The sequence below is a fragment of the Trichechus manatus genome, unplaced genomic scaffold (assembly GCF_000243295.1).
Source record: "Trichechus manatus latirostris isolate Lorelei unplaced genomic scaffold, TriManLat1.0 scaffold00063, whole genome shotgun sequence".
Lineage (NCBI taxonomy): Eukaryota > Metazoa > Chordata > Mammalia > Sirenia > Trichechidae > Trichechus > Trichechus manatus.
Window position 1 is genome coordinate 12112875 of NW_004443999.1, and position 21927 is coordinate 12134801.

At 34.8% G+C, this 21927-nt stretch overlaps 1 protein-coding gene across 1 annotated transcript in view; it reads left to right on the forward strand.

The window, feature by feature from the left end:
- The window catches only part of RELCH (RAB11 binding and LisH domain, coiled-coil and HEAT repeat containing), a 145286-nt gene that overhangs the window by 55172 nt on the left and 68187 nt on the right, over positions 1–21927 (forward strand). The window contains exons 6-10 of the mRNA XM_023733945.1: positions 4088–4288; positions 4391–4482; positions 5341–5634; positions 10712–10787; positions 11761–11856. Of these exons, the coding sequence (XP_023589713.1) occupies positions 4088–4288; positions 4391–4482; positions 5341–5634; positions 10712–10787; positions 11761–11856 (759 nt within the window). The remainder of the gene's footprint in view (positions 1–4087; positions 4289–4390; positions 4483–5340; positions 5635–10711; positions 10788–11760; positions 11857–21927) is intronic.

The following is a 21927-nucleotide window of genomic DNA, read 5'->3' on the forward strand; positions in this document are numbered from 1 at the left end:
CCACCAGTCCTCAGGCCCCTGATGTGGATAGGTGAAGACCTTGCTTAATGGGCAGTGAGTGCAGTGTCAAATGTCAAGAACCTGCCACTTCACAGCTGAAACAGTTGAAGATAGACTTTGGGTATATATCCTGTTGTACTGCTGTAATGAGGGGCCTACGCTGTTAGAAATGGGCCCACACCAAGTCTCTGCAGGGGGAAAGACACTCAACATCCCTGGAGCCTTTATGCCTGTGCCTAGGCAAAGGAGCTGTGCTTACCCTGGGTTCCTGTCTTAGGGGAACCAGCAGATTATTTTTTCCCTTTTTTTAAAATTTATTCACTCTCTAAGGCCAAGAGAATGGCTCAGGGCGCATGACGGGTCTTACTTCCACCCCAGGGTACTCAGCAGTTGCTGAAGCTGGTCCGGGACCTGGTGCAAAGCAGGAAGCAGGGAGGTAAATGGAAGAGAGGTTTTTCCCTAAGGAGGGTGTTTTTGATCTGCATGGTAGGCTGGACGCAAGTACTTATCTTTTGCTGATCGAGGGCTGCTTCTCACTGGTTCTGGATGGCCAAGTAGACTCTCTGCCACAGGGTCTCTCTCGGTGCGGAAAACGCCTTTCGAGCGCCGCTGCTTGACTGCCTCGCCACTCACCCCCAAGCTGATCTGGGGTGAAGGGCTCAGGCTCTCTCGCCTTGTCAGATCTGGCAACTCCTCACTGCTTCCGAACTGTCTCTCCCTCCCCCTGCCACTCAGTCCGGTTCCTCAACTTTGCCTTTGATGTTCAGGGCTCCTAGATTGTCATATATAATCAATTCACTTGTTTTTTTGGGTCTTTGTTGTAAGAGGTGACACTGGAAGTGTCTGACTATGCCGCCATCTTGGCCCCACCTCCCTGTTTTTTCCATTTTTAGAGGCTGTTGTGATTGTCTCTTTACTGCCAGTACTATGAAATTTCACAGTAATGTACATTGTTGTAGTTCTTATTTCATTAAGTTTTTAAAAATCTTTTTAATCTAGAAGCTGTCATCCTTCAGTTCTGGAAAACTATTTAAATATTTCTGTGACAATTTTCTTTCTTTTCTTTTTTCTCTTTGCTCTTCCTGGAACGCTTATTATTTCATTTTAAACTTCATGCATTAACCTTTGAATTTACCCCTTCTTGGCCATTTCTCCCCTCTCTCTGTTTTGAGCAATTCTTCAGCTTTATCTTCTAGTTCTTCTGTTAAATATTTATTTATATATTTATTTATTGGTATCTATTTTTCATATTTGATACTTCTTCAGATCTCTGAAGATCCTTAGTTATCCATACATAATTAAGATGGAACATTCACTGTATGTTGATCTGAGTAGGCCTTTTCTTTGTAGACTCTTTCACGTCAGTGTCTTTAGGTCTTTGGTCTTTGGCTGCTCGTATTCAAAAGGGAAGGATCCTCAAAATTTATTTCTAGAGTGGGCGACTATTGATGTTTAGTTGCTGAGTATAAGAAGAGCACTTAGGGGACAAGGAAGGGCAATTCTAGGCATAGAGTTTATGAACTATCATTTAATCTTTTTTTTCTATATGAGTCAACAGACGTCAGTTGTACCTGGCATCATCTAGTCTAATATTCTGTTGGCTTATAGATTTCTTTGTTCTCTGTAGTTTTCTACATGAAGACTTTTCATTCATTCCAGGTGGCTTTATACCATTCCCCAGTAAATATATAATCTGCTTAGATTTGCCTGTACTCATAAAATGTACGTGTGTGTGTTTTTTAATTTGGTAGTACAGATTAATATATACTTACAAATCCAGTTCCACTAAAAACTTCCTAATAGCATTATAATAATTAAAATAATAGACAAATAGATAACTGGTTAATTAAGAAAATATATTTTGAATGAGTAAGAATTTAATTTGCGTGTCTTGCTGAATAGGAGCCATGAATTTTAGAACCTCATTATTATTTTCCTGGTAAAATCTTATAATCAAAGAAGTGATGGTTTGTTTTATTGCCATCACCCACAAATGACCAAAATCAGGAGTGAGTGAGGTTATAACAATATAGATTTTATAGACATACCTATTGTAAAGGAAGAATAAAACTATATTTACCAATGACATGATTATCTAGGTAGGAATTCTATAGGCTCTCCAAAAAAGCTACTAAATCTATGTAATTTTAGCAAGCTTGTGGGATGCAAGATCAATAAACAAAAATCAATTCTATTTCTATATTCTAGCAACCAACAATTAAAAATTCGAATAGAGTTTGTGTTTTTACTGAGGACCTACTTCTTTTTTTTTTCCATCCCATTATCTAATACCAAAAGTTCTCTGGCCTCCAACATCATTGCTCTGTACTCCATTATAGGAAATAACCACACTTCCGCTGCCACACTTCGGATCCTGTCACTTGAAATTGTTTTATCTTTGTCACTGTCTTATCCCGCTGCATCTTTTGGTTTACCTTATTAACCTTTTCATTGCTATTGGCCTAAACGGTATGCCTACCACTTTTTATGCCTCTGGACCTCAGAGATAAGGCATTATTCCAGTTCTAATGCATTTAGCATCAAGGTTAGTCCCTCTTGAAATGCGTGAAGCTCAGCACACCTGATTTGAAGCCTCGTTGTTTAGGTTGAGCATTCTATTAGGTGATGCTTCCAGGATATGTTAGCTTTGTAAACTTTTGCCTTTTTTTCCTTTTTATCTGTGAGATAAGACTTGCTAGCATAATTATGGCTTTCTTGTGTGGTAGTTAGGGAGCCCTGATGGGTTTGTTTTGGTTTTTCTGTGTCATATTGGAAAACCAGAGGTTTCCCTTGTAACCTAGTGAAAAGACGCCAGCAGTAAGTTATCTACCTAGTTCTCAGTAGCATACTATCATACCACAGATCAGTGGCACCAAAATGCCACCCACCTCATTGGCAGATTGTATTGCCAGATCATATTTCTCAATATCCATATTGCCATACAAAAATTTAATCACACTCAGTTAGTAAACATGCATTCCAATACCGAAAACACATGCCATAAAAAAAAAAAATTTTTTTTTGAATAAAAGTTTGGTAACAAAAGGGTATCTCCGTTTTCCTAACCTCTCCCTGTTTTCCCTGTTCAACATCTCTCTTGCTTTCTGCTTTAATGCCTTCCCTATCAATTCTAAATTTATAAGCACTCTCAACGTTCTTCTACCTACCCCTCTAGCATTATCTTTCTCCTAGCTGTTATAATCATGCCAAACAAAGAGGCTTGCATCTCCCTAAATATACCTGACTCCTTCAGGTCTTTGTGTCTCTGCTATTCTGCTCCCTCTCTCTGAAATACTTAGTTCTCCTAACCTCTCATTACCGTATGCATAGTAAATACCTAACCCTTTTCCAAGAGAGTTCACGTGTCATCACTTTTCAGAAACTTTGTCTTACCCACACCTGAAGATAGAAATTGACTCCTTTCTCTGAATTCTTGACAGTACTTTAATCATAGTACTTGCAGGAGCCCTGGTGGCACAATGGTTAAGCGCTTGGCTGCTAACCAAAAGGTTGGTGGTTCAAACCTACCAACTGCTCCACAGGAGAAAAGACCTGACAGTCGACTCCTGCAAAGATTTACAGCCTAGTAAACCCTGTGGGACAGTTCTTCTCTTTCCTATAGGGTCACTATGAGTCGGAAACGGCTTGACTACATACAACCATACAACAACAACATTATGATACTTTAGTTTTCACCTATTTTCTTTTATCCACTCTTAATCGTGGGAGCCCCTGAATGATGACAGTATTTTACCCCTGGTTCTAAGCACAGAGTTTACATTTCTGAGAGATTAAAAACAACCCAAAAACATTGTATAAGCAACATCTTGACAATTAAACCTGTTTACTTAGAATGTCGAGAAACTTACGTGGATCTGCAAGTTACAAGATTATTGGACAGTGGAAAATGTAAAATGAGTTTAAGAATGATAGTTACTCACTTGGAACATATATACACTTCGATATTACAACAAAATTATGGATTTTCAAAATATTAGCAATAAGGAATATAAAATGAATCTCAAAATGCAGGAGAAAATTGCCTCATAGATGTTAAAATTTTATATTATTACTTTGTATCTTTTAGGATTTTGAATTGTGGGATGATGTAGGATTAAACATTCCCAAACCTCCAGATTTATTGCAACTGTACCGAGATTTTGGAAATCATCAAGTGTCTGGAAAAGATCTTGTGGATGTGGCCAGTGGAGTAGAAGAGGATGAATTAGAAGCTCTTACGCCAATTTTAGGCCCTCCTCCAACCTTTGCAACTCCTCAGCCTGTAGAGGTGAGAGATCAGTAACTGGTTAAGTCCACAAAAAGTATTTAAACTATGTAAAAGCATACTATGAGATTTTCAGTTTCTGTTTTTCTCCTGTCTTTATTTTAGAACTCCTTGCTAGTCCAGAAATTAGAAGATAAAATTAGTTTATTAAATAGTGAGAAATGGTCCTTGATGGAGCAGATCAGAAGACTTGAAAGGTAAGTGCTTGATCATTATTTCTAAAAAAACCTCTTAAAGTTTTCAAAGAAATTGGCATATAATACAAATAAATGAAATGACACATTTTTACATTTTAATATTTCTGAAAGTGAAAGTCTTATTCAAATATTGTTGATTCATATATTAATTCATATAGTTAGTATAGTAGTATTTTTTTTTTTCCCAAAAATATTATTAAATCGTGGAAGTGACTTTACAGTCCATTGTCTTGGAACCAACGAATAAGATACTTTTAACTTCTCTGAGTTGTATCAGTATCAGTGATTAACTCCTTCACATCACTGTTGTGCAAGTTTTTCATTCATCATTTCATTTTATACTTAAAATAATTCTTTGGATTAGATGGAATTATCCCTACTTTGCAAATGAAGAAAAGGAAGTTAAGTGCTAAAATTTGATGTTTTTATTAGTTATGATCTTATAATGGAAAAGTAGTTACTGCTAATGTAAAACTCATTGCCGGTGCGTCAATTCCGACTCATAGTGACCCTATAGGACAGAATAGAACTGCCCCATAGGGTTTCCAAGGAGCAGCTGGTGGATTCAAAGTGCTGACCTTTTGGTTAGAAATGGAACACTTCACTCTGCACCACCAGGACTCCACTAATGTAAAGCAGGGTTTATACTAAAAGGCCATTTTTATGCTTCATTGGTAAGAGTTTATGGCTGCACTTTTAGATGTTTGTATGACGCATCAATAAGTATGGTACAGGAAAGATTAATCAAAATCCTCTTCTGTTAATGTATTAACTTTTAAACACATTTTGAGGTTTATACTTTAGCCAAAGTTTTAAAAAATACAGTTGTTCTTTGGTAACTTCTCTTTCTTTCTACAGTGAAATGGACATCCTCAAAAATGAACACTTTGCCATCCCAGTGGTTTGTGACTCTGTTCAGCCTTCTTTGGATCAGTCTTCCCACAAAGACTCTGAAGACAGTGGACAGAATTCAGTTGTAAATAGTTCAGACAAGGAAAAAAACAAGGATATTCGTCTTTCAATATCAGATGAAGTTGACTCCACTATTCCTAAAGAAAATTCCTCAAATTCTTTCCCTAGGAAGGAAGGGGAAGGAATGCCATCTTCTTCTCGAGCAAGTAAAAATGCAGTTCAGTTTGATAAACCCAATAGGTTAGTATGTGTCCTATCTATTTTAAAATGAATCATTCAGCTATTTAATACATTGACAAATTGGAAGAGCTTTAGTTCTAATTTGAACTACATTTGCAAATCAGATATATAAACTTTTACATTTAAAGTGAACTTACCACATAGCAAGGTACGTGTCACAAAAACACATTATAAAGTTATACTAAATTAAATTATGTCAAAGATGAGTAAATAATCAATACATTATATTCTATCCGAGCTAAGTGTGAAACTCATAAATAATATAATTAGTATGTGTATCTTGGAGACTTGGTAGCACAGTGGTTAGGAGCTACGACTGCTAACCAAAAGGTCAGCAGTTCAAATCCACCAGCCACTCCCTGGAAACCCTATGGGACAGTTCTACTTTGTGCTGTAGGGTTGCAGTGAGTTGGAATTGACTCAGCAGCATGGCGACATCAGGTTGTTTTTTTTTTTTCCCTTGGGTATGTGTATCTTCAACACTTTTACCCAGGGCTTTTTATCTTTTTTTTATTCTTGAATAATCATCAGACTCAGAAGAAAGTTTTGATATGTGCATAGTTGCCTGTGCTAAAGAAAGGAATAGTTTTTGCTCCTGGTTTCATTTCCTGTGTCTGCTTGTGTTACTAATATTGTATCATTAATATGCTCTTAATTTATTTATTCAATTTTTATTGGATCTCAGAAATTGAACTCAGAGATGACAGGTCCTTGTTTTCTAGTGGAGGAGACAAAATATAATTTAAAAATTATTAGATTATAATGTGAAAAAAATAATTTTACCAAAGAAATATTTACTGAGCTCTTATTTTGTGTCAAGGAGTCCTAGTGGTGTAGCGGTTAAGTGCTCAGCTGCTAACCAGAAGGTCAGCAGTTTGAACCCACCAGCCGCTCCATAGGAGAAAGATGTGGCAGTCTGCTTCCATAAAGATTACAGCCAAGAAAACTATGGGGCAGTTCTACTCTGTCCCGTAGGGTCGCTGTGAGTTGGAATTGATTCAACGGCAATGGGTTATTATATGTCAGGGACAGTTCTAAATGCTTTATGTGTACTAACTCATTTAATCCTCACAAATACAGTGCATTCTTAGCCATAGGGGCTTGTTTCCTCCTCATATTTTGCAGAGGAATATAATACCTAGTGTTAGGATATAATAGGAAATCATGACTGATTTGTTTCAGACCTGGAGTTAGAAAATCAAAAGGGAAGAACACACTTGGCATTTCTTAAGCTGAAAGAACTAAGAAAAAAATCAAGCCTCAAGTTGTGATATTGAAGGATTCTATGGGCAATATATCGAATGACGCAGAAAGCATCAAAAGAAGATGGAAGGCATATACGGAGTCACTATACTAAAAACAATTGGTCTACATTCAGCCATTTTAGGAGGTAGCATATGATCAAGAACCGATGTTACTGAAAGAAGAAGTCTAAGTTGCACGGAAGGCACTGGCGAAAAACAAGGCTCTAGGAATTGATGGAATACCAACTGAGATGTTTCAACAAATGGATGTAATGTTGGAAGGGCTCACTCTTCTATCGAAAGAAATTTGTAAGACAGCTACCTGGCCAATTGGCTAGAAGAGATCATATTTGTGCCCATCCCAAAGAAAGGTGATCCAGCAGAATGTGGAATTTATCAAACATGTCATTAGTATCACATGCAAGTAAAATTTTGCTGAAGATCATTCAAAAACAGTTGCGGCAGTACATCAGTCGGAAACTGCCAAAAATTCAAGCCAGATTCGAAAGAGGACATGGAATAAGGCATATCATTGCTGATGTCAGATGGATCTTGGCTGAAAGTAGAGATTACCAGAAAGATGTTTTCCTGTGTTTTGTTGACTACTCAGAGACATTCTACTGTGTGGATCACAGCAAATAATGGATAACCTTGTGAAGAATGAGAATTCCAGAACTCTTAATTGTGCTCATGAAGAACCCGTACATAGACTGAGAGGGAGTTGTTTGAACAAAACAAGGGGATACCGTGTGGTTTAAAATCAAGAAAGGTGTGTGTCAGGGTTGTATCCTTTCACCATATTTATTCAATCTGTATATTGAGCACATAATCTGAGAAGCTGGACTATACGAAGAAGAATGCAGCATCGGGATTGGAGGAAGACTCATTAACAACCTGTGATATGCAGATGATACAACCTTGCTTACTGAAAGCAACAAGGACTTGAAGCACTTACTTATGAAGATCAAAGACCACAACCTTCAGTATAAATTACACATCAGCATAAAGAAAACAAACATCCTCATAACTGGACCAATAAGCAACATCATGATAAATGGAGAAAAGATTGAAGTTGTCAAGGACTTCATTTTACTTAGATCCATAATCAACGCCCATGGAAACAGCAGTCAAGATACCGCACGTATTGCATTGGAGAAATCAATGCAAAAGACCTCTTTCATGTGTTAAAAAGTGAAGATGTCACTTTGAAGACTAAGGTGCGCCTAACTCAAGCCACAGTATTTTTCAGTCGCCTTATATGGATGCAAAAGCTGGATGATAAATAAGGAAGACCGAAGAAGAATAGATGCCTTTGAATTACGATGTTGGCAAAGAATATTGAATATACCATGGACTGGCAGAAGAATGAACAAATCTGTCTTGGAAGAAGTACAGCCAGAATGCTTCTTAGAAGGGAGGATGGCGAGACTTCATCTTAAGTACTTGGGACATGTTATCAGGGGGGACCATTCCCTGGAGAAGGACGTTATATGTTTGGTAAAGTAGAGGATCAGTGAAAAAGAGGAAGACCCTTAGCGAGATGGATTGACACAGTGGCTGCAACAATGGGCTCAAACATAGCATTGATTATGAGGATGGCATAGGACCAGGCAGTGTTTTGTTCTGTTACACAAAGGGTCACTGTGAATTGGAACTGCTCCGAAGGTTCTTAACAACAATAACGTGTCTAATTTGTTTTAGACTATTGGTACTGATTATTAATGAGACTTTTTTTTTTAAAGACAAGCTTTCTACTAATGAACCACTACTTTTTGTGTACCTACTATGTATATTTTTTTCTTTAGGTATGTGGGGGTTACAGAGTTCATATAGACATCGCCCAATTCTTAAGACACATTCATTCTAATACAGATACAATATGGTCATTAGAAATCTATATTATATTCAACAATAACTGCATTTGTAATAGTTCTTTGATGTTTAGGAGTGCTTCCATATATCTCCTTTGATACTGCAAAGCCACCCTAAGGAGATAGGTGATTGTTAAATTTATTAAACTAATTTTTTTAGCTCCTACTAAATGCCAGGCTCTGTTACAAGAAATATAATGGTTAAGCAAGACATACAGAAATCCCTTCAGTCACAAACGTTATAGTCTACTGTGAGAGAGACAGACAATTGAGCAATTACAACTAGGTATGAAATGTAGTAATGTAAGAAAAGTACAGCTTGCTTTGGGAGTACATAATCAAGACACCTAACCTAGTCATCAGAGCAGGGAAGGTTTTGTTGAAGTCGCGATATCTAATTTGAGACCTGAAGACTGAGTAGAAATTAACCAGGCATATAGATAAGAGGAAGAGTATCCTACTGAGGGCAAAGACCATGTGTAAAGAGAATATGATGAATTTGGGGAACTAACAAGAATTTAGTATGGTTTAAGCAAAGAATGCAAGTGAGATGAATGACTAGATGAAGTTGGAGAGTCTAGCAAAAGCCAAGTCATATAAGCCTGTGTTAACTCATTTTAAAGAGCCGGGACATAATGTATGTTTTAGAAAGGGTCCTGTCAGGTAGAAGTGATTGGGTTGTAGCAAGACCGGAGGAAGGGAGACTAATAGGTATCTATTAGAAGAATCCAAGTAAGAAATGATTGAGGCCCATCCTATATTGGAGCATTGGCAATAGGAGTGGAAAGAGGTGGTAGATTCACAAGATATTTAGGAGGTAAAAGATTGCTTGGATTTGGAGTTAAAAGAAAGGGAAAGATTAAGGTGAACTTGAAGTTCCTGGCTTGGACAGTTGGGTGGATTATGGTACCCTCTACTGAGAGAATATGGAGGAAGGAACGTAAATGAGCAACCATGCAACAAGCTTTGGCACACCACTGTAACTGTAGAATAGAAATTACTAAGTGCCACTCTGTGGTATACTAACATCTGGTTTACTCAATAAGCTCTATTATGTAAATTTGGGAGCCCAGGTGGCACAGTGGTTAAGCATTTGGCTGCTAACCAAAAGGTCGACGGTTCAAACCCACCAGCCCTTTCTGCAGGAGAAAGATGTGGCACTCTGCTTCTGTAAAGATTACAGCCTTAGAAACCCTGTGGGGCAGTTTTATTCTGTCCTGATAGGGTCACTGTGAATCAGAGTTCACTTGACGGCAGTGGATTTGGTTTTTTGGGTATGTAATTTTTGGTGTTAGCCTTTTCTTTGTAGGTTGAGTAAGTGAAGTACAACTCATAGGCATAATTTTATGAACACTACTACAGAGACCTATGTTTTAGAAATACAAATTGATGCTTTAACCTCCATATTTAAATGTAAATAGGGTAGTATTTTCAGTTGCAAAAAATAAACTATCTTTAAAATACACCATGCATGTTGAATGAGCCTTTTCTTCATTTATCTCTAAATTTTACTTCTTTTATGTGGGCTTTTAATATTAAAGTTTATAATATATCTGAAAAAATTTGATTCCTGTCAGCAGTGTTCCAGGTCAGCCATTGCATCCACTGTTTGCATTTCTGGGACCATAGAGAATTGGCGGGAAAAAAGTCCTCATTTCAGATTATGCAAATAGTTTCTGTACTCATTTACCTATATACAACTTCAGCTTTGATCTACTCACATGTAAGGGATATTCATTCATCTAACATCAAGCTACTTCAGGTTCAGCAGTTATTGCTGATTTTTTCCACTGTATAATTCTCCAGTGTCCTTCAAGTCATTGGTGGCTGAGAAATCTAGTTAACGTTTGTGGGTAGGGTTAATGCAGGAATGAGAGTTGTAACATTCAGCTTGCTCCTTAAATGTCAGTGATGACTCTTTGGTATTGTATTGTCTTCTTTTCATCCAATATTTTCTCCTAGGAAATTGTCACCTGCTTTCCACCAAGCACTACTCTCTTTTTGTCGAATGTCAGCAGATAGTCGTTTAGGATCAGAGGTAAATTATACCAGATACTCTTGCTACTCAAAACATTTTCACATTTTTCTTAGTGTCTATCCCAAAGCAGTTGTGATCAGTCTATATTTCAAATACAAATCTACTGTTTATAATAATGTTCTAAGAAGTACTTTCTAAACTTTTAAACTTTTAAGGAAGGTAGTTGATTTTTTCTGTTCTTAAATACTGATATATATATATATATATATGTGCCTCTCTTTGGTATTCAGAAAGCCGATTTAAGTGTCCACTGTTTATATTTCAATTATTCCATTATTTTTATTTCATTGAGAGTGATTGTCTTTGAATTGCTGAGTTTGTTAGTTGTTATTCTCAGGTTAGTTTTCCTTGAGTGTTTTGTTATCGTAGTTGCAGGCTCATCTTGAGAGATTGAGTTTTTTTTTTTTTTAATTACTGTCTTTTTTTACTCACTCTTCCCTTTTTAGTTGTTTTGTGGTGAATTCCTCTTCCCCCACCCCCACCCCACCATGGGCTTCTGTCCTGCAGTGTCATTGGCATTATCAAAGAGCTAGTGGATGGTTTGGATGCAGTTCTGGCAATTTGTATTGCAGTACTGGGTCTCCTTTCTTGGGCCACCCAGAGCATCCAGCTTCATTATACAAGCTGTAGCATTAAGCAGTGGTTGCAGCTTTTTAAGCATCTTTTCAAGGAAAAAAGAAACCCCATTGAGGCTGCCCTAGTCCTGTGCTATCCCTACTTGTGTACAGAAGTGGAGTTAAAAGATCTCACTGGCTGCTTCACCCTCGTTTGCTTAGTTACTAATGTTTTTAATCTACTTCTAGCCTACAGAAATGTTTATCCTGTTTGGAGGCACGGTTGTTGTTGTCGTTATAGTCATAATTTTGGAATGTATGTTTGGAGCAGAGGTAGGGGGTCTAAACATGAACTTTAAGTACCATCATGCACGGGAAGTTCTCCACTGTTGTCATTTATTAACTCTTTGATTTTTTAGGTATCTCGGATTGCAGACAGTGAAAAGAATGTTATGCTAATGTTGGGACGCTGCCTGCCACACATTGTTCCCAATGTGCTGCTGGCAAAGAGAGAGGTGAGGCACATAAAAATATTTCCATCCCAACAATCTCATCACATCACGTTGTCCATTTTTTGTCATTTTGAAGTTTAGTGTTATATTTTTATTTTGTTAAAAGTCTATTACTTGCAATCATATTCTTACTTTTGTGCATGCATCTCTGCTCCTAGAGAATGGTTTTACACCTCTGTCAGGTGAGTTCAGTAAAACTGCATGGTATTCATGTTTTCCCAGTTTTGCCCAAAGCATCATTAGCTTCTGCAGCACTATTACTGTAGGTCCATTTATGTGCCATGAACACTGTCTGTTGTTTACATTACCAGTTAACTAATTTACTTTATCTTTGCCCTTGATGTGATCTGCTTGATGTGTCTACAGAAACGGACACTTTCTGTACCTAAAATTAATAGGGACTAATAATGTTAGCTCTTTTCTTAAATACACTTGTCGTTTCCTATTACAAATGTTAGTTTTATTATGTTTGGCAATAAATTATACTTATCTTATAATGAGAGGATAGTTATAATATTGACTGAAATAACTTTCTAAGCTTATTACTTTTTTTGTTTTTCATATCATTAACTTGTTGTTGACAGATGCTAAAATATCCACAGTGCAGTTACAAATATACTTGAGTACACATAGCCTATATTATGAGTCATAAGTACTATTGGAAGTTATCTTTGTAGTTATATTTAGCCAATAAAAGATTAATGAGGCATTATCTCTAATTCAAATGACAGTGGATGATTTGTTTGCAAAAAAAGTTATTTATTTGCATTATTCAATTTATGAGATAAATTTCCGATTCACAAAATTTTTAATGAAAAATGGATTAAAACCATTTTAGAATGTATTGTATAAATTCCACTGTTATTTTCTTAATATTTACCACTTATTTCAATCATATTAGGAGACCTACAGTATGATAGGTACATAATGCACTGGCGAACCCATTCAAAGCTTATCTTTATCTGTTTTAGCGCAAGAAATTTGTACTGATCCTCAAGAAAACTTATATACAGAACTTTTAGAAATTTTATTCCTATAGGTATTTTTACTAAAAAAAGTAAAAAAAAAAAAAAAAAAAACTATTTTCTTACCGATGGTTTCATTTTACTTAATTATTTAAAATACTTGTAAGATATAAGTATGGAAAATTTTCTGTCTTGAAGGATCAGTGTCTAATTTCAGATTGTTTTGCAGTTTTTGCTGGCAGAATGGTGTTTGAGCTTCTTTTCCTTTCTCAGCTTGTAACATAATCAATGTAATGCATTAATGTTTGCAACCTTTCTGCTATTTCCTTAATATAATCTTTGAAATATCACAGAAACCTAATTATCATGAGATCCAGTTATAGCTTTTTCCTTTTAATTTTGCATATTATCATAACTCTACCACTGAAGTCTGATTGTATACTGCATGAAATACTTAAAAATTTGCATCGTCAGTTATCAGATACATTATATATGTAAAAAATATATACACATACTCACACATATATGTATTTAATTTGTGGTATGATGTTTACTTTTCTGACTGATTTTAAATTTTTTATTTTTGAAAAAAAGATATACTTAGAATTTCATGTATAATGATCATTTACCTTTGTTTAGTTAATTATTTGTACCGTGTTCTTTTTTTATCAGAAAATGCATTATTTATAATATGCTCAAGTTGTATTCCTTTAAAATTAAATTGATAAATGATGACTTATATCTTAGTTTGATTTGAAACTAATCCTTGGACTTAAAGGGACAAAAATTTTGTTTCATTACATCGGTTGATATTCGATTATGTTTTATTTAATATTCAACCCTACTTCTTTAAATCTATATTTTAAAAAAGCTGTTTTGATTGGAGGATTAATATTTTGGTTTTTTTCTTCTTTCTTGAGTTTTACCTAATCTCTTATCAATATAAGTCTTTTCATTTGTATGTAAATACAATAAAAATGTTCTGAAAACTGATCCATTATTGTAATATCATAGCTGATTAAATAAATAAAATATTAAGAACAGTTAGTCTTTTAAGATTTTGGCTAAGTAATACATTCACATAGTTTAAAATTTTTTGAATGTAAAAAGAAAAGATCTGCATTGAAAACTCTTCTTCCTCCCCTGTCTCTGAGCAACTGTCCCACATGTAATCAATTTTACTGGCTTCTAGTATATTCTTTGAGATATTTTGTTCACGTATGAGCAAATACAAATGTATTATCTTTTTTATGTATAACTTACACAAATGATACCATGCTCTATGTGCTATTCTCCACTTCACTCTTTTCCACCTGACATTATATTCCAAATATCATTCTCTATCAGTATGTAAGGAACTTTCTCATTCTTAAGGCTGCCTAATATCTAGTCTTTTAGTTCTTTTTTAAATGTGTTTTAAATTTGTTTTTTTCCCCACACTTTAGTGATTCTACTCTCAGGAAGAAAGAGAGAAACATTTTACATTGTGTGCCAGTATATACATACGTACATATATATATATTTGAAATAAAGATTTTACAAGTTAAGGCTTGCCTTTTCTGCTTACAAAAATAGAAAACAAGCGATATCAAGCATGGTTTTAAAATATTTTAAAACAAACAAAAAATCTCCAAATAAAGAAAGAAGTGCTGTCTTTGACCCAGTAAATTGATGATATGACTCACTGTTTTAAATGGAGTGGTTAAATTGTTGAATTAAAGCCATCTAATAAATTACACTTTTTTAAAAAGTGGCACTATGAAAATTGGTACTACCATTATTTGTTTTTATTTTCTCTTAAAAATAGAAAAATAACAACCTTACTCAACCTGCAAGTTGCAGTAAAAGTATTATTAAACATTTTCTAAATTCAGTGTACCATATTTCAAATTTAAGATGCAATTGATTGTAACAATTATATACCTTTATTTATATGCAGTACCTGGTGGCACAGTGGATAAAGCGCTCACCTGCTAACCAAGAGGTCAGCAGTTCAAAACCACCAGCTGCTCCACAGGAAAAAGATGTGGCAGTCTGCTTCCATAAAGATTACAGCCTTGGAAACCCTATGGGGCAGTTCTGCTCTGTCCTGTAGGGTCACTACAAGCCTGAATCAATTTGATGGCAACAGGTTTAAGAAAGAAAAATTATTCCAATTACATTATGACATAATATCAGTTGTAAAGGATTTCCTAAATTCAGAGATATTTAAAAACGTACATCTTAGAATCTCTGAAATAATGATAGTATTTATGTTTAATTTGGGAGAAAAAAATAAAATGATGTACTGATTTTCTATGTGGCTTATGTATTAGTTTAATGGATCATTTGAGGAAATTTGAATCTTTACAGTCAAATTGGAATAAATACGTTTATTATGATACATGGATATTGTAAATATGAGCCTAAAACAGCTAATTCTTTTGATTCTCTGCTTCAAATAAATTCGAAGGGGAACCTCTATAAATTAAAACAAAAAAAAAAAAAGATTTCATAAAGAATTCTAAAAGCATTTTAAAATAATATATCAAAATCTAACTTTCATTTTCATTTTGTGCCAAGGAAATATGCTATGAACTAGCTGAGTTGCAAAGCAAAGGAGAAGCCTGGGGCAGGGATAGAGGTAGGGGGAGTTGGGATGGAAAAATGACTGTTAATGAGTATAGGCTTTTTGGGGGGATGTTGAAATGTTCTAAAATTAGATTTTGATGATGGTTGCACAACTATGTGAATACATATACTAAAAACCCTTTAATTATACACTTTAAAGTATAATTTAAATGGCTGAATTTTATGAGATATGAAATATATCTCAGTAAAATTGGAAAAAAACAAAAAGCAAAGAACTGATGCCTTAAAAGTTTTGAAAAGTAGTTAGTATTTTTAAAGACCTGTCCATCTTTTGAGAAACCGAACTTTTAACGTTGATGTTCAAGTTTGCTTCGTGGAAAATATTTTCTCAACCTCTTTTTTTCTTATTAGTAATAGTAACCCCAGATGATTATAACTGTATGAAAAAACATATACTTGTCCCTTCTTCTTTACCTATTTAATGTTTTGATTTTGGGAGTGAATCACATGCTCTCCAGTAGTATCAAATGTTTAATGTTATTTAAGTAATTCAGTTAGGCTTCCTGAAGGTTGAGCCCCAGGAATTATAGATATTAATAATCCTAAGAGTAGGTACTTTAGCAGCCCTTGAGGTATAGAACTCTTCCAGAGGTGAGTAATGTTGTTTTTCCCTTTGTGAGTTATTGTAATGTTCTCCCCCCACCAACCCTTTAAATACTAATAACAACATCCTGGCAAGTGCCAACTGATCCTGTAAACCAGAGGGTACACACTGACTTTCCACAGACCAACTGTGACTCATTGATATGGTTTAACCCACTCAGTGATCAAAATGATGAGCTAGTTGCTAAACTTTTAAAAGTCAGACATTTTATCTAAAAATAGAAAATGTCTGCCTTTTCTTGAAAAACTCTTAAGTCTGGGAGCAGCACTGGACTTGGATTTCTAAGTGATTGATTCTTTTCACTTGTAGCTCAGTAGTTCCTGTCCCTTCTCCATAGGACATGGGACCTCTAGTTAGCCACAGTCATCACCATACCTTATTGATCCTAGATACTGAAACCAGCTTGATTCTGTTTATCACCATGTTTGTGCTATTGTTTTTCTTACGTTCTGTATTTTACCTGTTTACATTATCTTTTTGACCTCCTAATCATTTGAGTTGGTGACTTGGAAACTACTTTTATAGATGTTTCCCTATTCCAGGATAATTCTCATGCCTTAGTTGTAACAGCTGACTTTCACAGATTCTCTTGCCTAGTCTTTTCCCCTTCCATTTTATTTTGAACACATCTGTTACATAAATGCTTCTTCAGCTTTTCATCTTATTCTTTGCATACATGGAACTTAGTTTTTCATCGTTCCCTATTGCTTATCCTATCAAAGCATTATGCTGCCTTCCAAATTCGTCTTCAAGTTTAGCACCTCCCTTATCATCTTAATTTCTGCCTAATTATAGGCTGCCTCTGTAGCCATAAGAAATTCTCTGTATCCAGCTCACTTATTCCAACTCTCTCTGCAGAGTACTTCTCAGTCAATTCATAAATACTTTTCGTCGTGAAAATTGAACTTCTGCCAGAAATATGCTCGATTTTCCTCATCTTTGTTTGGGTTCCTCAGTGCTTTCTGTGCTATGTATTAAATTTTATACACATATATCTTGGCTTAAGGAGCCCTGTTGGTGCACTGGTTAAGCGCTTGGCTGCTAACTGAAATGTTGGCTGTTTGAACCCATCCAGTGGCTCTGTAGGAGAAAGACCTGGCAATCTTCTTCTGTAAAGATTACAGCCTAGAAAACCCTATAGATCAGTTCTACTCTGTCACATGAGGTTGCTAGGAGTGGAAATCGACTCAAAGGCACCTAACAACAACAACATATCTTGGCTTACCAACATTCTAATTGTTGTATTTTATTTGATACCTCCAGGAATATTTTAGCTGCTTCAGTATGGATTTTATTCTTTTGTTTTGCTTATTATTATTCTTTCTTCAGTCATTTCCACTCCCTCCTCAATTGTTTCAGCATATCCTTTTACCTTTGGATTACTCAAAAGAATTATATTGGTTTTTAGAAGTTTTTAAAAATATATATACACACGTGTGTGTGTACACACCTTATTTTTATGCAAATAATGCGCGCCTTCTGTGTTTGCTTGCCAACTGCTCCCTACCACCCTTGAAGTATGTAAAGGAAATTAGCATAGCGGCGTTTATGAAAATGCCTCTTGTAGGGGAGAGAGCAGCTGACAAGCAAACGCAGAAGGCACACGTTATTTGTGTGAAAATACAGTATTAATATGATACCATTTTCAAAGCATTATTCTTGATTTAAAGAAAACTAGTTCCAAATGAGTTAAGCATAGTCTTATGTGACTGTGGAATCGCACAAACATAAATAGTAATAAGTGAGAATTTTTCTTAATATAACATATGTATGTAAATTAAATGAAGTTTACTCAGATATATCTTACGATAGTGGGCTCAACTATAACAGAATTTTACTGAATTTTTTTTCTTTTTCAGTATTAGTTACTAAGTGAACAGTAATAATATGAGGGTTTTAGTTTTGGACTAGTCAAAAAATACATTGTAGTTGGTGGATAAGGTAAATATAAGTAGCTTGTGAGTAACAGAATTTAAATTAAAAATTAATATTCTTAATTCCTAGGCAAAAGACTAGATGGAAAATTTAAGAGTAACAATTATCTTAAGTTTTTGAAAGGGGCTTGAGTTACAGGAAGTCATTTTAGTGGCATAGTGAGAGCAGGCAGTGAACTGTGATTTATTGCTGCTGTAATGTGTTGCCTTTCTATGATTTGTAGAATTTTGATTTTTGACCTGAAGTACTCAAACTTTTATACCTTGGCATCTGATCAAAATGTAATACTTCCTTTTCTGTTTTAAGTTTCTTTCAAATCTGCAAGCCATTATCTTACCGACATTTGCATGTTTTTTTAAACGCTAAAAATTTGTGTGATCTTATTTCCCACTTCATTTCTTCCTCCCCTCCCCTCAACATCTGATTACTCCCACTGTTTTAGACGCTTCTTTTTCCTGGTTTTATAGACCAAACACACGCTAATCTCATGTTCTCAAGTGATTTTTCTTCAAGATTTAAAATCCTCAAATGGTAAAATCTTGGAAAAACTGGGTATTTCAGAAGTTTAAGAGTAAGAAAGTTAAGTTAAAATATTAATAAAATGTAAAAATCTCTAATAAGGAGATTTAGTATCTCTAAAAAAAATTTCTTTACTAGCACTAGAAATTATTTTTGTTTTACCTATAAAAGCGATAGGGACACTCAAATGCTAACAGCCTTTTTCTGTTTGATTTTGTGCAGAATTCCCGGGGTAACTTAGGTTTTGAAGGGTAGAAGATCCTTCATGTAGAAAGAACTAACTTTGTTATTAAAATTGGAAAATCAAAATAAGTTAAAGCAAAGGCATTTGAGTAGAGTGCATGTTGCTATTTTAAGCCTCTTAAATTAATGAATTCTAAAAGTCTTTCTTGCTTAATAATTATTAGAATACCTCCTGCAATAGGATTACAGCGTTGATTTCCTTGTTAGTGATCAGCAGGTAATCAGTTTTATAATTCACCTCAATACATATTTGTTGAGTACTGTCCCAGGTGTTAATGCATACTTCAAAATATTTAAGATTCTTGTTGCCTTGAAATATGGACACATCAGCTTTTTTTATTTGGGGGGAAAAATCTACCTTTTGGATATAATGTTCAGAAAGCCATAGATACTTTCTCACCATGGTTATTATTTTATTATTTATTAATGTTAAATATCTAATCTAATATGCTTAAGAACTTTTGCATGTGGAAAATTCTTAAGCTTTTAGATTTGATGTCTAACATTGCCCTGTTATTCTCAATATATTTTTTTGTATTTAATTTTCAAAACATTTTAAAAAGTCTATCTCCTTGTCTTCTGAAGGAAATATTAAAAATGTTAAATTCAGAATTACAAGCAAAGATTTAAAGGACTAGACTTAGAGATGATGCCAAAGGGAGGATATTGATTCAAGTCTATCAGTTTATGAATAGTGTGAAAATGGTAAATATGGACATAGTAAATTCAGAGACTTGAAAGAGATGAATCCACAATAAATAAATGTGAATATCTAAAACAGCAGATGTATACTTAGAGAAATCATGGTTTCAAGAGTGGTACAAATAGAAATTGTGAATAAATAAATGAATAATAGAGAAACTGGGATGTTTGGGGACAGTTCTAACATAGTGATTAATATCCTTATAGATGGCTTCATCAGAAACAGACGATTGCTTCTCCTGTTTTCTAGCATCACTTGTTGGACCTCTTCTCAGCTCTATGCTGTTTAAGAGCGGGAGACCATCTGGAGTTACTTTGCACATGACATTGGGATTGCCATAGCCATCAGTGTGCCAAGCCTTACCCAGATCTCCTTGGCATGGAGGATCAACCAAAAATTATTGGCAATGACTTCCCAGATATTGTTACTTTTGTCAGCAAGAAATAAGAGCAAATCGCAATATAAATTATTACTAGCCATGATTAATAAAAGTAAAAAATGTTTTTCTTCAAAAGTCCTAAATTAAAAGAAGAATGTGGGGAAAACATCCTAAATTCACAAAGTTATAGCATTGAACTGGACAAGGCTGACAAATGGTTTTCCTCCCACGTGTCAATTTGAATTGATTAGCAATGGTCGCTAGGAGTGCTGTGTTGAGGATTTTTGAGGTGAGCTTTGATATCAGAAGGAAAACTGATGGTTCCATTAGCAGTAGGTAAGGAAATCGCAGAATACATGTGAAGTATTTTTCATTTCTTCTTATTCCCTACATGTTTCAGTTGAGGATACTGAAGATCAGAGAAATATATGACTTTCCTCAGGTTCTATGGTTCTGAGAGGGTAAATTGAGATGGCAACTCTTCTAGCTCCTGGGCCAGTGTTCTTTGTTTGGCACATATGTAGCCAATATTCCAGTTAAAAGATTTTCTATATTAATGTATAACATAAATTTCGTCTTTGATTCTTTTGATGAAAAAAAGAAAGAAAACATGAAAGGCATGAAGAATTAAATGGCACCACAGTTATTTTGGTAGGCTTGTTTTTGAGAGATAGATGCTAATGATTACACTTCATCTTTTAAACAGAGTGTGTGTATGTGTAGACACACATCTGTATGTGTGTGTAGTTTACAGTTATAGCAAATATCTTCCTTTCATAACTTTATCTTTTAAGAATAATGGAATAGAAAGAGAACGGGGGAAAATAATGTAAGAAGTATACTATATGTACAGAGACAATGGGAGAGCAAGAAGAGGGGTTAGGAAGCAGAAAGCCCCTGAGAGAGAAACAACTGACATGACGGGAAAGTACAAGTAGAATTTCAGGGCTTTTCTCACGTTTCAGGCATTGGAATGTTTTTTCCCTTTGGTAGTGCCTTCTAGAGTAACAACTTTTCATTCAGCTTTAAGTGGGATACCCTGATGATGTAACGTCTTAGTCCTCTTGTTAGTAACATTGGCTGTTAGCAGCTTAAATGGCATCGACTAATGATTAGAATAGCCCTTGGTATCAGTAGTCTCTTACTCCGATATTGCTGAACATCTAAACCAGACAAAATCTTTAATATTTTATGAGAGGATATTTATTTTCTCTTAAAAAATCAGCTCTAATCTACCAAGCATCATATTAAGTCTCTGGTGAAAACAGTACTTAACAGTACATACTCTGTCTCTCATTCTGAATGCAAAATTATTTTCCCTAATTATTCTTTAAATCTGCTAGCACTTTTTGGTGTGTAGGGAGGTAGATGATACAGAGAAGTGGGGATAGTCTTTCTTTTCTTATTACATCATAGTGATTTCTTAAAAATATCTGCAAAATATTATTTGTATAACTTAGAGAATTTCTCTGCAAAAAAATTTTCACCTTTAGATTTTCATTCTTATTAGATTTGAAAATCCATTCCAAAATAAAAAACATTAATATCTTTTTAATTATTTTAGTGTTAAGCGTGTTATCTTAGTTTAATTAAAATGTGAACCAACTTTAATTAACTTTCAGATATTTCTTTGGAAGAGAGGAATAAACTTTTAACTATCGTGTTCCTCCAAAATGTTGAATTTACCTCTTCATGTTGAATGTGCAACAAATGAGATATTGTTAAAAGTTTCCATTTTGACATAAAACATTTCTAGCAACACTCTGTAGTAGTACTGAGAGTGTTTCCACACCTGTGGAAAGTCTTTTCTGTTAGCCATTCGGCTAGGTCTAAAGGTACAAAATTATTATATTATTTCAAATCTTTGGAAAGACATTTATATTATCTTTTTGGAAGTGGGAAGAATTGTCTTTCTTTACTGTTATTTTTTAAGTTTTAAAATATAATGAACTTCTGAAAGTTTTTGTTTAAAACACTTTCAAAATTAAAATTACTGGAGCTCCTGAGTGGTGCTAATGGTTAATGTGCTCAGCTGCTAACTGAAGGTTACCAGAGACACCTCGGAAGAAAGGCCTGGTGACGTACTTTTTTTTTT